The sequence below is a fragment of the Cheilinus undulatus genome, linkage group 19, assembly GCF_018320785.1.
Source record: "Cheilinus undulatus linkage group 19, ASM1832078v1, whole genome shotgun sequence".
Lineage (NCBI taxonomy): Eukaryota > Metazoa > Chordata > Actinopteri > Labriformes > Labridae > Cheilinus > Cheilinus undulatus.
Genome location: NC_054883.1, coordinates 39,590,775 through 39,608,542, shown reverse-complemented (window position 1 = coordinate 39,608,542; position 17,768 = coordinate 39,590,775). Strand labels below are relative to the sequence as shown.

The 17,768-nt window shown below is 38.9% G+C and overlaps 1 protein-coding gene across 1 annotated transcript in view; it reads right to left on the bottom strand.

The window, feature by feature from the left end:
• Positions 1 to 5,038: 5,038 nt before the first annotated feature.
• Positions 5,039 to 17,768, bottom strand: part of LOC121527620 (protein disulfide-isomerase TMX3-like) — a 70,663-nt gene continuing 57,933 nt past the window's right edge. The window contains exon 16 of the mRNA XM_041814637.1: positions 5,039 to 6,994. Coding sequence (XP_041670571.1) covers positions 6,737 to 6,994 — 258 coding nt within the window. The 3' untranslated portion in view covers positions 5,039 to 6,736. The remainder of the gene's footprint in view (positions 6,995 to 17,768) is intronic.

Below are 17,768 nucleotides of genomic sequence, written 5' to 3'. Positions count from 1 at the left end.
CAATCTTGTAATAAAGTGTGACAGTCTCAATTCAAACCCAAAAAAGGAAGTTTGGCAGAGAATGGTAGGCAACTACAAAGAACCAGAAGGCAAGGCAAGGGCATGGTTTCCATAAGTGCAGTTTCACAGTAACAACACAGATAAACTGTGTAGTAAAAACAACACGTGTGCTTAGGTTGAGGCTCCCTAAGTCAATCATAGTACGAGATTAACTGAGCTGCAAGAGCGCGATGAAAAGAGCAAGAAAAAAACCATCCTGAAACCATCACGTTACTCCGCTTTTTAACTCGCTCACAGAATGGAGATCATAGCAGAAACAGCTCAAAACATTCATCACCTTGTGAAAACCTTAGATTCAAAACCTGCTTAGCATCTTAATAGTCTGCTCAGCTGTCACTGAGTTTGTAAAACTTTTCCTCCCACAGCTACATGAAATGACTAAAAGCTTAAAAATATCATGATGTGGATCTAATGAGTCAAGCTTTAAGATGACTGTCACACTTCTGTTCCCAAGGTCAGGAATGAACTTAACGCTCATTCATTACCACATGTTGAGGTCCCCCTCGAGAGAGAAAGCCTGTTATAGAAGGCTTCATTGCTCATTTCAAACTTATAATTACCGTGCAGCTCTGTGCGTTAAATGTAATGCATGACTGTTCCTGGTGAGTAATGTAAAACTTGACTTCTTTCCTGTCTTGATTGGAATTTGATAAGAGGACTGAAGCAATATGATACTTGAATAATTATGAAACTACAGCCAGCAGCTTCTTTGCTCAGTTTAGTTTACTTTAGTTGGCTTAAATCAGGGGTGTCAAACCCAAGGCCCAGGGGCCAAATCCAGCCCGTGGTACAGGTACGCCTGGCCCCCAAGATCATATCCTATATTTATTATAACTGGCCCTAAAATATGAGCCTAACTAGCTGCGTGCGCTAGTGTTTGTTGGTCATGCTGCATGTGATAGCTAGAATGGTCAGTGTTTGAATTTAAGTTGTTCAAAAGAGACACCTAAAATGCAGATGTTGCATCACAATTTAAATGCATAATATATAAAATTTACACTAGGGGGCTCTTAATAAAAACAATAACAAAAAATGAAGCGTTAAGACAGGGGTGTCAAACCCAAGGCCCAGGGGCCAAATCCAGCCCGTGGTACAGGTACACCTGGCCCCCAAGATCATATCCTATATTTATTATAACTGGGCCTAAAATATGAGGTCTGCAGATTTCCTCCAGTATAAAAATGTAAACTTAACCTTGATATCAAATATCCTGAAGTCATATAAATGTGAAAAATAAAGAGAAATAATAAAAAGAAAAAAAGAAATGTGGGAAAAGAAATTCATTTGTGTTTTCATTTCATATTTTCAGTTTTGTATTGCACAATTATGACTTCAATAGATTATTTGGGCTTTTATCACATATTTTGACCATTTTCAATTTATTATTTTGATTTTTTTTCTCATATTTTAACCTTTTCAAATTTTTATTTTGACTTATCTCATATTTTGACCTTTTCAATCTATAATTTTGACTTTTGATCTCATATTATAACCTACGCAATTTATTATTTTGAATTTTTCCATCATGTTTTGACTTTTTCAATTATTATTTTGGCTTTTTATCTCATACTTTGACTTTTTCAGTTTATTACTTTAACTTTTGATCTCATATTTTCACATTTTCAATTATTATTTTGGCTTTTGATCTCATATTATCACCTTTTCAATTAATTATCTTGCCTTTTTATCTCATACTTTGACTTATTTAATTTTTTATTTTAACTTTTGATCTCATATTTTGACATTTTAGGTGCACCATTTTAACTTGTTAGTCATATTTTTGCCTTAAAAACATGACTTGTGTTGTGACACTTGTGTTTTGACCTTTCAAACTAATAAGATAGACTTTTTGTTTCAGATTTTATGCCTTTAACTTATCATTTTGACTTTTTAAATCTCAAAATCATTTATCATCAGTGCTAATTTTTCCCCATAATTTATTACTGGTGAAAATGAGGTCGACAGTTTGGTTAAATGTGGACCATGTTAGGTACTCAGGTTAGACCGTAATTCAGAATCCGGCCCCTTCTGTGGTTGAGTTTGACACCCCTGCATTAGAATAACAGAGGTTGCATCATGTAAAAACATGCCGTCTTTGACAACCAAAGACCAAGTTTTCACTAAAAGATTTAATAAGTAAGATCAGCAGTATCTGGAGGTTGGATTATGTCATCTCTGGAAAGCTATTTCCCTTTCTTTCCAGTGTTGGTGCAAAGCTAAGCTAAGTGGCTGCTAGCTTTAGCGTCAGATTTCCCATTCAGACAGAACTTAAGTGGTTTTACCAACACATCTCAACATTGCTACATTATTTTTTTATTTTTTGTTATGTGGTCCAGAACGTCTTAACGGTTATTTAATGCAAAAAAAAAAAAAAAAAAACCTGTAAGTTCTAAATTTTGTCTGTGCTTTTTTTCCCTGGTTTCATATGGGAGAGATTTTAAACAAAAAAAAAAACGATGTGATGTAGTTCCAGACACCAGTTGAAAGAAGCAATGAAAGCTTTTAATGCATTTGAAACACCAAGCCAAATTATAAAATGAAATCCTGAGCTTCTGAGTTTTAATAAAGGAGGCTTTTTGTCATCTTTATTCCATTTGCCTTCTTTGCGTATGCACACATTATCCTATGAACTCTCAAGATGACGACTCAAATTTCAGGTGCTTTGAAATGCCCTGCTGCATAAGAGGCACCCACTAGGCCCTCAATCCAACAAGGTGCACTAGACTGTGCAGTTTCATAAAAAAGGAATTACACTGAGAGCTGCAGATTTCAGGAACACTTGCTCTTTTCATAAAATAAAGTGGCCACCTGCACCTCAGAGGAAGCCATAACCCCTACTTGATATCTGCTATTAAATACACTTTCACACAAGAGTATAAGAACAGGACAGAGATGGAGTTGTACGCTTTGAGAAAGCTGAAAATACCCACTATGGTTTATCAAGTTTCTCAGTTCTTTTATATCTCAAAAAAGGGAACTACAGCCAGGTGTACACTGTGCAATTTGAAACCATTTCTGACTCAGTATTTGAGTTTTTCCACTGGGTTTGATAACGGGCCAAATTTCAGCATGTTAGTGAGTCGAACAAGAAGATTTCATGTCTAGTTACAACGTGATCAGCTGCTCCAGACTGGTCGGATGAATTGTAGCCATGTTTGATATTTCGGTCATAAGACTGCACACACTTTTACAGTGAGAGTAGAGCCGCGAGAAATACACCCAACTTCAGGTCTTTCTTTCGCTGATTGTAATTGCACAAACTGTCAAGACAGCATTCGAAAAGCACCACTGCAACATCCAGAATGTCTCTTTGATGCATCTACCCCCTCAGATTGTGACAGACATGATCAGAGCTCCAGCTGACGGGATATAAGCCTAACTAGCTGCGTGTGTACTAGTGTTTGTTGGTCATGCTGCATGTGATAGCTAGAATGATCAGTGTTTGAATTTAAGTTGTTCGAAAGAGACACCTGAAATGCAGATGTCGCATCACAATTTAAATGCATAATATAGAAGATTTACACTAGGGAGCTCTTAAAGGGATACTTCAACATTTTGGCAAATTCGCCCATTGCCATTATTCCTATAGTCTTAGTAATAGGTTTGTTTCCTTTAGTTGTCGGTGCAAGCTGTTTCTAGATCTGGGGGGACCAATATACCAGCTGCACAGCTAACGCTATGTTAGCAGATGGTATTTTTTGCTTTCCCTCATCAAACTCATCAAATACACAATCCAACAACTCCAAAACGCTGTCATGGACAAGTTGTGACCTGCACATTCACCACGCTATGAAATAACATATAATTATTTAACATTACGACACATGAAGCAAATATTCAGAACTATTTCTTGAGTAAACCACTGGGCGGAGTGACACAGTGCAGCAGCCATGTCTGGAGTGTAGTTCCGGCTTTGCATCAACCTTTAAAATGACTCCGTCTCGTAATGTTCCATGATTATTTCATAGCGTGGTGAATGTGCAGGTCACAACTTGTCCATGACAGCGTTTTGGAGTTGTTGGATTGTGTATTTGATGAGTTTGATGAGGGAAAGCAAAAAATACCGTCTGCTAACATAGCGTTAGCTGTGCAGCTGGTATATCGGTCCCCCAGATCTAGAAACAGCTTGCACCGACAACTAAAGGAAACAAACCTATTACTAAGACTATAGGAATTATGGCAATGGGCAAATGTGGCAAAATGTTGAAGTATCCCTTTAATCGAAACAATAAGAAAAGATGAAACGTGAAGTCAGGGGTGTCAAACTCAAGGCCCGTGGCATAGTTACACCCGGCCCACAAGATCACATCATATTCATATTCACATCATATTCTTATTATAACAGGCCCAAAAATATGCGGTCTGCAGATTTCCTTCAGTATAAAAATGTAAACTTAACCTTGTTGATATCAAATATACTTAAATCATATAAATGTGAAAAAATATAGAGCAATTTCATATATTCAGTTTTGCATTGCACAATAATGACTTCAGTTGATTATTTGGGCTTTTATCTCATGTGCACCGTTTTAACTTGAAAGTCATATTTTTGCCTTAAAAACATGACTGTGAATTTTTATATACATATTTGCCTTAACCTTAACCTTGATCATATCAAATATCCTTAAGTCATATCAATGTGGAAAAAATAAAGAGTAAAAATGATTAGACAAAAAGAAATGTGGGGTAAGAAATTAATTTGTGTTTTCATTTCATATTTCAATTTTGCATTGCACAATTTTGACTTCAAATGATTATTTGGGCTTTTCTATCACATTTTGACCATTTTCAATTTATAATTTTGACTTTTGATCTCATATTTTAACCTACGCGATTTATAATTTTGAATTTTATCTAATTTTTTGACATTTTCAATTATTATTTTGGCTTTTGATCTCATATTATCACCTTTTCAATTAATTATCTTGACTTTTTATCTCATACTCTGACTTTTTTAATTTATTATTTTAACTTTTGATCTCATATTTTGACATTTTAGGTGCACCATTTTAACTTGTTAGTCATATTTTTGCCTTAAAACATGACTGGGACTTTCTTTTTTATATATTTGCCTTTTAAAAGAATTATTCTAACATCTAATTTTGTGTTTTTAACTTTCGAACTAATAAGTCAGACTGTATTTCAGATTTTGAGCCTTTTAACATATCATTTTGACTTTTTAAATCTCAAAATCATTTACCATCAGTGCTAATTTTTCCCCCATAATTTATTATTGGCGAAAATAATGTTGATAGCTTGGTTAAATGTGGACCCTGTTAGGCCCTCAGGTTAGACCTTAATTCAGAACCCCGCCCCTTCTGTGACTGAGTTTGAAACCCCTGGAATAGGCCATGTCTTTGCAATCTTCAATGGGCCCTTCCATGACTCTCTGCCCCGAGAACCCCCCCCTCCAATGAGCTCTGCTCCTGATAAGCAGCCAGTTTTTATTTAGTAGAGACATTTCAGTCCAAAACTAAACATACTGTAGCTTTAACTTATACAACGTGAACACCCATGTCAAGCCCAAGTATTGAAATGCACAGCACGAGCACATAAATCATGACTGTCACACAGTTGAAGTCTTAGCTGTCACTCCACCACATCTCTCATAGAATCAGCTTGAAATCGCACAGTGAACACGAGACCCAAGTATTAGGGATGGTCCTTATATTTCACATACTCACTGTACTTCTCAGTGCATCTGGATGTTAACTTCAACCTGCCTGCTCAATTCAATAATAGCAACCAGTGATGGAGGACAGATGGTAATATGGAAGCAGACAGAGCCGGTGTATCTGAGGAGCACGTCTTGTTAAAAGCTGCAGGAACTACTGGAGCATGTTATGGGTGTCTTCTGTACAGGTACAACCCGTCTACTTTGGGAATTTTTAGTAGGCTGGGCTGAAATAAGTATATAAAAAAAAGAAAATGTGCATTTGCCATATTTCAGAATCAGAGACTGAAACCAATTACCACTCCAGCTGCTTTCCATCAGCTGTGTTTATAAACGGACAGTAACTGCTAACAGGTGGCTAGGACGAGACGTAACATGAAATGCTCGGCACTTTGCATTCCTCAAAAGAATTTCAGGCAATAACACAATAGAAAAAAAGCACTATTCATTTATGGCAGATCTTCCTTCATGGGCACTTTCTTTGCTTTCTAAATCACTTTGCATGGTACGCCTGCACCTCTTGGTTTGGGGGGAATTGGGAAGAAAATGGCTGTGGATTTAAGTTGTTTTCAGTTTGAAGGCAAGATTTATCTACTATCTACAGTATCTAATATTCTAGGCTATCATAGTAAACAGGAAAAAATAGAAAATGTGGAGCATGACAAAAAAGATAACAGATATATCACATGGAGAAACCACTTGTTTGTCAAACCAGAATAAATAAGTGGTACGTTTGGTTCACAGCCATCCCTTCTTGTCTTTTGTTTTTATGCTCCATCATTAAAAAGGCTGTTGGTTTTAAACATGATTCAAAGGCTCCACTGAGCAGCTGACCTAACAAAGCTGAAAGAAGGGAGAAAAGTCTGTGCTAGAGAGGCTCTGAGGGGAAGTGATATGAAAGACAAAGAAGCAGAACGATAATACATTGATATGTCTTTGAGTTTCATGTCACTGAATTCGACTAGGCCTATCATCCTGTATCTGGCGGGGGAGCTCCCAGTGTTAATCGGTTTTCTTCTCCTCGGGATCCTTCTCCACGCCGTCGTCTTCCTCGTCGGGTCCCTCCAGCTCAGAGGCGCGTTGCCTCTCATCCTCCTCTTCCTCCTCTTCGTCAGTCAGGCCCTCCCTTTTGAGCGCGTCCATGTCATCAACGCCGTCGTCCGACTCGGCTGTGCAGATGCCGTAGCACATCAGGCTAATTACACCCAGCGGTAGGCCGAAGAGGAAGCAGCCCAGCAGTGGAGAGCTGCGAAACACTGACTGATGTGGAGACAGATGACAAAAGATGAAAGGAAGACAAAAATGAAAAATGTTAAAGCAATAACAGAAGAAACAAAAACAGCAGGAGAGTACAAAAGAGAGAAAAGATGACAGTTTCTTTATTTTTCAGAGGAAGTCTCTGTTATTTACATTTCTAAAGCCAGTGTGGACTCTTTGCACATTAATTTGTTTGTGTTGATTTACATATAAACAGATTTGTTAGGCTGGTACTACTCAGTCTTTAACCTAAGTTTGTGTGCCTAAAAGCAGTTTAATATTTATCCTCATGTATCAATGAAACATAGCTTAAACCAGTGTTACTCAACCAAAGAGCCAAAGTGCTGAAAAAAACCTTTGCAAGAGCCACAATCTAAGCGGTGTAAAGTGGCAAAAAAGGCTTGAAGTAGCAATAAAAATAAGTTAGAGGGGACAAAAATAGTCAAAAAGGAGCAAAAACGGATGAAAAGGGGCAAAAATGGAGAAAAAAAGTGGAAAAAGAGTCCAAAAGTAGCAAAAATGAGTGAGAGGTAGCAAAAAATGGTCCAAAAGTGGCAAAACAAGGCAAAAAAAGAATGAAAAGTGACTGAAATGGACAAAAAGCAGTGAAGAGTGGCAAAAATGGGCAAAAAATAGGAAACAAGTGGTATTTAACAGCTATAGGTTGCTTAAATGGGCGAAATGTGGCAAAAATTGTGAAAAGGGCAAAAATCAGATAAAAGTGGCACAAAGAGGAGGCAAAAATGGGGAAACAGGTGGTATTTAATTGCAAAATGTATCTCAATTGGGCGAAAAGTGGCAAAAAAAAAAGGTGAAAAGGGGCAAAAATTTGATAAAAGTGGCAAAAAAAGTTAAAAAAAAGGGGGCAAAAAAGTTACCCTTTTTTAAGGATTTCTTGGGGAATTATATTTCAGGTCACGACATGACAGAGCCACAAATGATCACAAAAGAGCCACAAGTGGCTCCAGAGCCGCATGGTGAGTATCACTGGCTTAAAGTCAATGTAGAGCAATAAAAATATGTATTTTTAGTTTCATTACTTTAAAAATGATTATATAGTTACACTATAATTTTGAAAGTGTTTATTATTTAACAATACAACAGAGTTGAGGTAACTTTTTGAAAATATGCGGCAAGGTAGGTCTGCCCTGGCAAGAACTAAGCAGAGTCAACCTCATAGCAAGGCACTGCGTACTAGGAACACCTTAAAGAACACCTTAAGTCACAGGCATGAAGTCAGACTCAGTGGATAACTTCAATCATCTTTCAAATTCATCTCACATCAAAAAACAAGCTCAACAAAACACACATAAATCACAACCAAACACTCTGCCCAAAGGCATGATGGGGAACCCATGGAATAACTCTCTCGCTATGTGCTGAAGTCATCAATAGAAGAGGTAAAAGTACAAGAGTATCGTACTCAAATAGAAGTAAAGTTACTCTGGTAAAAAGTTACTTAAAAGTTAAAAGTTAAAAGTTACCCAAAAAACTACTCAATTACAGTAACTTGAGTAAATGTAATCAGTTACTTTCCATTCCCTGCTTATGTGACAGATGACTGTTATGATCCATGAGGCCACCTCCCAGTAATAGAAAAAAAACTGCATAAAAACAGTTTAATTTTTAGATCAAATAAGCCAGAGCAAGAATTTCGAGTCAATTATACAAAACTCCTGTGAATGCTGAGTCAGCATTCACAGGAGTCAGCATGCTGAGTCAGCATTCACAGGCAAAATTATTCTTCTTCCGCCAACTCCTTTGGCTGGATTCTTCTTCCACAAAACCCAACCGAACCAAACCATTCAAGCATCAAAATATTCAGCCAAATTAGGAAACCACTTCCACAGAAATCAGCCAACCATCACAGGAAATCCACAAACTTCTCCAATTACTCCTGTGTTAAATTTTGGCGGTGGTCAAGAAGAGGGGACTTTTTTACATCGCTGCCAGCACTTGTACGGACATAAACATGAAGCATGGCGTAGGAACAGCCCGCTATGACCTGGGCAGAGCTAGCTGCTAATCTTAGCCACGCTCCATACTCCACACAGCATATCAGGCTCACATTATACCCAATGACCCAGTGAGGAATTTGACTATTTTCTAAGTATTTTCCACTCTTTAGACTAGTTGGTTAAACACAACTTAAATGGATGTTTAGCTGAATAGGGGAAAAGTCGCCTAGGAACATCCTATCTAAGCATACTAAGTTTCAGATCATGATGAATAATGCATAAATCTCGCCTCAGCTTTGACATGGGCCTGTTAAATGTGTCAAACCATGGCCATTGTAAAAAACAAAAACCCCTCTAGAGATGTTAAAAACTGCAAATCAAATTCTTTAAATCCTGAATGAAAGCATAGCTTGCTTGCAAAACAGCGGACAGTAATATTGAAAGTCATGATTGAGCGGGAGAACTAAAGATGCAAGCTGACTCTTGCTTTTATCTCCTCGCAGCTCTTGGATGGTGGATTTATGGACCCCTAGTGTGTTGTTAAGATTACCATTTGCCCCCCCCCCCCCAAAAATGAACCTGGGTGTGATGAAAAACTTTATGATCGTCTAAACCCACAAGTGAATAAGCATGAGACTCAATCTTTCCATGTCTACATAAACCTTTTAACAACATCTGAAGGGTGTTTACAGACTAGAAGTTGACTTTTGATATAAACTGTGATCTATCGCATCTCTAACCACACTCAACAGTGATGTCATGGAGTACTAGCACACCCTGAGGTTTATCTTTGCATCAGTGTGCCTTTATCTTGGATGACATAGCTTTATAATGGTTAAAATATACCTAGAAAGCCTTCCTCCCTCGTTATCTAGTTGAACTAACTCTAGAATCATATTATGGCCATTCTTTGTGGTACATGGCAATACCATGCACCATAGTCTCTGTTTTTAGCACTCAAATATCCATCTTTACCTTTTATTTCCAATATTTTCTAGAAAAATTGACCACTCTGGGTATTGCTGCATTAAAATGGGCCATCCCCTTCCCACATATCTAGAAAGTTATTCAACTGCATCATAGTTTTACCCTGACTGATGGCAAATATCCTTGTCCACAAGCAGTGCTGGCTCAGTAGCCGGAGAAGCAAGATCATACAATCATGGGAGAGCTACAAGTTAATGTGTGAAAATCACGTGATAACTATGACGCACAACATTGGATTTTTGTTGGGTTTTACTTCAGTCGTTAAAATACACTTTTAATAAATGATGAAGGATGAAGAAAGAAAAAGACCTCGCAAAGCAGACAGATTGGCTGGATTCCATATCTGTCATTAGGCAGATTCACCTTGCAAAGCTCCAATTTGACACATTTGTGCCCGGTCTAGAAACTGACCTAACCAACATCATTCAAGGAGAACAAGGTGGTAGCTACAGGTGGGGTTTAAGGGTACTGGAAGCTAATAGCAATGGCTGCTGCAAGCGTAGTGTTGTGTGGGATGTAGCTATAGTATAGTTGCAGTGTTACCAGAACTAGACCACGTTTCTTTGTTATAATGAGCAAAGAAATTCACTGAAAGCTTTTCATGATAGAAAGATTTGTTCAGCATGGGTTTTATCCACCAACAAGCTCTGCCGTTTGTAGCCTTCAAGAGCACCTGTCTGCCAGGCTCAGTGCTTCACATGCTTATTGTCTCAACTCACTTTGTCATATCACTCTGATTGGCTTGTAATGAATGTGACCAACCGAAGGTTTGTCCAATCACATTACGTGAATTTCTGAAAAGCCCTGCTCTTCCCAGACACTTTGTATGGGATGTTTCCCAGATGAATGTGAAATAAACTTAAAACAAAAAGTAAGGAAATTTGTGTTTGGTAGATTATTTCTTTGTTGTAACAATGCTTCTTAGCAATAAAATCTTACACCGTTGGAAAGCCTGTTTATTTCCCTTTTAAATGATGCCACATTTGTAAGGATCATGCATTTGTGGGATGAGCAGCAGAGCTGAGTATGTGGGTTGCGCCAACGAAAAATGTGCCAAATCTTCTCTGCCAATGCCAAACAGCTGATTCTGCCATTGACTCTTGTTTGGTGTTTGATGGATTGGATGATTGTAGTTTGAAGAAACAAGACATATTGAAAATTTAACAATTTATTCATTTAACAAACAGGAGCCTCAGTAGCGTGTGGAAGAACCATACACAGCCACAACAGCCTGGCTCCTCCTCCTCATGCTGGTCACCAGTCTGGTCACACACTGCTGTGGGATGGCATCCCATTCTTCAACCAGCATTTGTCACCAGTCAGCCAACGTGGTTGTGTTGGTCACTCTGGCACCAACAGCACACCCAAGCTGATCCCACAAGTGTTCAGTGGGGTTAAGGTCAGGACTGCTGGCAGGACATTCCATCCTCTCCACTCCCAGATTCTGGAGGTAGACTCTGATAAACCCCACTCTGTGGGGGTGAGTGTTGTCATCTTGGAGGATAGAGTTCTTGCTGACAGGGTGAGAAAACAGTATTTTTGGGGTGTTGTCTTCTTGGGACGCCCACTTCGCGGCCTGTCTCTGACATTCCCTGTGTTGCTATTGACAAGAGTCAATAGCAACAGCAAAATCAGCTGTTTGACATTGGCAGAGAAGATTTGGTACATTTTTTCATGAGCGCAACCCACATACTCAGCTCTGCTGCTCATCCCACAAATGCATGATCCTTACAAATGTGGCATCATTTAAAAGGGCAATAAACAGGCTTTCTGATGGTACAAGATTTATTACCAAGAAGCATTGTTAGAACAAAGAAATAATCTACCAAACACAAATTGCCTTACTTTTTGTTGTAAGTTTACATCCATCTAATAAATATTTGAAACAGTCTATCTGGAGTGTCAGGTTAAAGTCTGTTGGCTTCGTCTAAAATTCCAGTTATTTCTACATATGGCCAGTATATTTACAGATGATATTTTGTTTGTTAATATCAGCAGAAATTTTCATATCTATCAAAACAATAATTACATTTTTTAGTTAATATCTGCAGATACTGATATCACACCTATAATACTGTGCATCCCTAATAGTAACAACCTTGTATAAAGTGAGAACATGTAAACAACAGGTTGCTTTGCCTTTCTTAAGGCCACTGATATGCTGTAATTTTTCTACAGATTATGGCACCTGCTAGCATAGAACCAGCTAAACGGTCAACTGAGATAATGTTGAAAGGAAAAACTTCAAAATGTAACTGAAAACCTCCTCGACCCCCCCAAAAAACAAAGGTCCATAGACTGAATGGTGGGTTAAATGTGCTGTTTACTGAGGGAAAAACAGTCTTGATTTACAAGCTACAATTGGCTAGCCTTGGGAGGTAATATTCTAGTTCTAGAGAGGATCTTCTGCCCTGGGTAGAACATAAAAATATAAAAAAGCTACCATGCGTATTCTGTCTGGCACACTGCTCATGAATTGCACATGCATAAATAAAGAGAAAATGAAGAAAATGGGCTAAAGGTTACCAAGAGCACATTTAAGCCCCAAGCTCCTAAATGGGTTAATCCATCCCTGACATTTTCTCAAATCCATACAAAAAACAAATTACACAAGTCCATTTTTCCTTTCTTTCTTTCTCTTTCTTTCTTGTATTCTTTCTTTCTTTCTCTCTCTCTTTTTCCATTCTCTCTTTTTTCTTTTTTTCTTTCTTTCACTGCTTATTCACAATAGTGAAGCACATTCAGAATGAGTCTGAGGCCGTTAAATCAAAGTGTTACCTCTCTAATTACACCCAGTGTTTACAGCAGTAAGAGCCTCACAGCTACCAGGTAGAGTAAATTCAATTACTACTGGAGGGCTGATCCAAAAATGTTTTTCCGTACAAAGATTGCAGAGCGCTTTAATGTTTTGAGATACTACGTTTTTATTCATTCATATATTCATTCATTAGCATTAGGCCATTAAGCTTGGCGAGTGTGTTCAGCAGCCAGGTCACAAATCATTGGCAGAAACTCGGCAGGCTTTAATATTTTAGTTCTAATTAAATTTCAGTCATATCATTTAAGAGAGTCTGCATCGTTTTATGCTGTTCTTATTACTGCTTGTCTCGTTCGTTTTTGTTTGGTTTTAACTCGGCTAGATCGAAGAGTTGTAGCTTTTTATGTTTAATCCTTTGGGGTCTGTTGTACTGTGCAGTTTGAACGAAAACAAATGAGGAAATGTCATCCTTTAAATAAAAGCAAACTGATAATATATTAGTATCGCTGGCAGTAGAATATTTTCTGCACAAACATAGAAACACTACACCCCTTTTCTGTCTTCTCTCTTTCTTGCAGCTCACCCTGTATGACCAGATACACCCAAACGACACACTGTATGCCTCATGGTCATATCTACACACCCCATGTACAGAGATGGTTGTTCTCAAAGCCAGTAGCCTGGTTTCAAATCCAGCCTCTGATTCCTTTTCTGTAGGTCATTCTCCACTTTCTAGCTTTCCCCAGTTTTGCATCTATCCTCTGACTTATCTGTAGGTGTAAAAGCCCAAACATAAATATTGAATAAATACATACACAAGGTTGTATCTTCACAACCTGTTATACTTTTTAACACATTCATTTTCCCTTAATGCTTTTCCCAGTTTTTGATTAAACATTATAGAGAAACACAGTCCCCTCCAAGCTAACCGTTGGTTGAGTTTAGTTTCTTAGTATCATAGCAGCGCTGTTTCAACCTCTACCACTTTAGCCTTTAACAGGTAGCCTGGTATTACAGGTGAATGACATGTTGTTAAGTATCTGAGCTGAGTGCATGTGAGATAGTCAGATCCCAGCACCTATAATGTCAGTCATCCAACCCACAGCACCTCTTGCTGCCAATAGAGTTGTTTAATGGGAATCAAAACCATCAGCTACCCATTTTCACATTAAAACGCACAGGCTATGGACAACAGTATACCTACACAGATACACCGGCATGAGGCTTGAGGCAGCTCTTCAATCACAGATTTAAAACTCAATCTCAATAAACACATGCGCAAATACCTGTGAAGACAACTACTATTACATATTTAAGCTAATAGATTTCTTGAATTTACACTTATTTACCTGAACAGCTAATTACCCCATTTAAACCCCCCCCCCCCCATTAATAATACACTCAGTAATCTTCAGCCACTGACATTTAATTTGGCATTAAACAATCGGAAACCCATCGGCACTCAATGCTTATATCATTATCATCTCCTAGACGTCACATATCTCTGGAAACAGAAGCATATTTCACATTAAATCCATTAAAGCCATAACCTGACACGCCAGACAGATTTTATTCACACATCCATCTGGTAAACCTCCTATAGACAGCGTTTGGGAAAGGGCAGAGCCTTTGAAAAAAAACTCGGAGGGTGACTGAATGAACATTCTGTCTGTCACATCTTTACGGGCCAATCAGAGCGACAAAACATGTGACGTTGCCGCTACCGAGAAGTAAACTCCATAGAGAACTGCATAACGTGAACCGTGGTGACTGTAGACATGTCATTACTCGACTTTTGTCATTTTTGAGCAGAAAACAACTCACTGCTGTTCTTTGTTCTTCTTTTAAAAAAAAACGTCGTCAAGTTCTGATAAAACTGGCGCTTTAGCAGCATCCACGCTAATCTCTTCCGCCATAATTGCACCGGCCTCTTGTCGCTGCTTGCTTACGTCACGACTCCAACCAAAAGTACTGCCCCTCGTCGCTGATTGGTCCAGTCACTTCCCAACTGGGCCCAAACTGTACAGATAGGAGCTCTGCAAGATGGATTCGCCAGTGAGAAACACGAAAACAGGCGTATCCTTCTTTGCAAGATTATTAAAGCCAGTGGTTAGTGTTAGACAACTTCCCGGCATCACCTTTATTTGTGTTTTATTAATGCTGTCATTTCTTGGTGCATAACTACCCATATCCCAGTGCAGCACCTCTACATCAGCTGAGTTTCAGTTCAACAGTAGAATATAAATTACACAGCACCTTTGACAGTGTTCATTTTGGCAGCTATTTTTAATTTTAGTCCTAGTTTTAGTCTTTAAATGAAATGCATTTTAGTTTTAGTCACATTTTAGTCATCTCTATCCTTTTAGTTTTAGTCTAGTTTTAGTCCATACAAGGTCTTCAAATTTTAGTCTTTACTTTTAGTCCAAGCATTTATTTTCTTGCCTAAATCTGGTACCAAATCATGGTAGTGTGTTCTATGCACTCTGCTAAACCTGGGGTCCCTGCTCTCTGAGAGGCAGAATAAATACAGATGCATTGTTTTTTTGACAGATTTACCCACAGTGGAGAAATATCATGGATTTTGAATGTGTAGCGAAAACTGCATTACATTTTAGTCTAGTTTTAGTCATCTTGATGAAAACTAAACTTACTTTTTGTCAGTTTTAGTCATCACAGATCTATTTTTGTTAGCCTTAGTCTAGTTTTTGTCACGGAAAAAAGTCTGTCGACAAACATTTTTACTCGTAGTTTTAGAAGACAAAATGCACATGATAACACTCAACTTTTTACTTTTCACAAATCCACATCATGATGTTATTTTTGGCAAACTCAATTCATCTTAATTATGAGAAAATCACAATGAGGCGAGTGCATCACGGACTACATCCTCAGTATATAGGCACCTGCTCGACCTGCTGAGCTAAACTGGCACCTAAAAGTTGTGTAAAGTTAACCTCTGGCTTCACCAGAACTAAAGAAAAAAAATCCCCTCACTGTTCTGAGATTTGTTTTCACTAAAGCCTTCTGATTTTTTGATTGGTCAATACAGCATGGACTACAAACACAAAACAAAAGAAAAAGACAACACTTTCCAATGTCTTAAATCCAGGCCAACATACCTGGACCTGTATATAAAGCCAAGGCATTAAATAACATTAGCTCTCCATGTGTGATCTTTCATTTTTAGCCAGCTTGCTTCTGTGCACAGCTCAATCCAACAACATAGTGGACAGTATAGTGTTTTAACTGCAAGTTTGAGGAACTGCCAAGCTCTCTTGGAACCTTGGCAAATGGATGTAAAAATATTCAAGGTGCCAGATACATCCCACATATTTACAAATAGAAAACTGTGTTTAAAGGAGAGTTATGTCCAGCAGTACCATGCAGTGGAAATCTGGCATTTTGGGCCTGTAAATGTCCAAGTATTTATTAGTTAATATGACTTTTTGGGAGTGAATGCCAAAACATACACTATATTGCCAAAAGTATTCACTCACCCATCCAAAAAAACTGAAATCAGGTGTTCCAATCACTTCCATGTCCACAGGTGTATAAAACCAAGCACCTAGGCATGCAGACTGTTTCTACAAACATTTGTGAAAGAATGGCTCGCTCTCAGGAGCTCAGTGGATTCCAGCATGGTACTGTGATAGGATGCCACCTGTGCAACAAGTCCAGTGGTGAAATTTCCCGGCTCCTAAATATTCCACAGTCAACTGTCAGTGGTATTATAACAAAGTGGAAGCCATTGGGAACAACAGCAACTCAGCCACCAAGTGGTAGGCCGTGTAAAATGATGGAGAGGGGTCAGCAGATGCTGAGGCACATAGTGCACAGAGGTGGCCAACTTTTTGCAGAGTCAATCGCTACAGACCTCCAAACTTCATGTGGCCTTCAGATTAGCTCAAGAACAGTGGTAGAGAGCTTCATGGAGTGGGTTTCCATGGCCCAGCAGCTGCATCCAAACCATACATCACCAAGTGCAATGCAAAGCGTCGGATGCAGTGGTGTAAAGCACGCCGCCACTGGACTCTGGAGCAGTGGAGATGCCTTCTCTGGAGTGAACAATCGCGCTTTTCCATCTGGCAATCTGATGGACCAGTCTGGGTTTGGTGGTTGCCAGGAGAATGGTGCTTGTCTGACTGCATTGTGCCAAGTGTAAAGTTTGGTGGAGGGGGGATTATGGTGTGGGCTTGTTTCTCAGGAGCTGGGCTTGGCCCCTTAGTTCCAGTCCAAGGAACTCTGAATGCTTCAGCACACCAAGACATTCTGGACAATTCCATGCTCCCAACTTTGTGGGAACAGTTTGGGGATGGCCCCTTCCTGTTCCAACATGACTGTGCACCAGTGCACAAAGCAAGGTCCATAAAGACATGGAGGAAAGAGTTTGGTGTGGATGAACTAGACTGGCCTGCACAGAGTCCTGACCTCAACCCGATAGAACACCTTTGGGATGAATTAGAGCGGAGACTGAGAGCCACACCTTCTCGTCCAACATCAGTGTGTGACCTCACAAATGCGCTTTTGGAAGAATGTTTAAAAAATTCCCAGAAACACACTTCTTAACCTTGTGGAAAGCCTTCCCAGAAGAGTTGAAGCTGTTCTAGCTGCAAAGGGTGGACCAACGTCATATTAAACCCTATGGATTAAGAATGGGATGTCACTTAAATTCACATGCGACTCAAGGCAGGTGAGCGAATACTTTTGGCAATATAGTGTATCTGGGAACTGATGGTTTTTCTCATGTTCTTGTAAAATGTAACATTTCTATTATTTTTAACACTACACTATTTGGACCAAGACATCTAGCCTTCTTACAGAGGGACAGCAATTTGAGCTCTTCTTTCAGTGAACCCTGTAAAAATTGCATCATTTGGCCTTTATATCACAGGATACATCATTTGGCTCAAATATAACTGGATACTTCAGAGACAATGTACCTAGAAGGGGGTATTCAGTCACATCTCCTGTCAGCCACTGAGCTGAAAAGAAGAGAAATATTCACATCCCCTCCAGTCTCTGCCACAGGAAGAAGGATGGTAATTGCCACTGCTGTGATGCTACACGAGGTGGA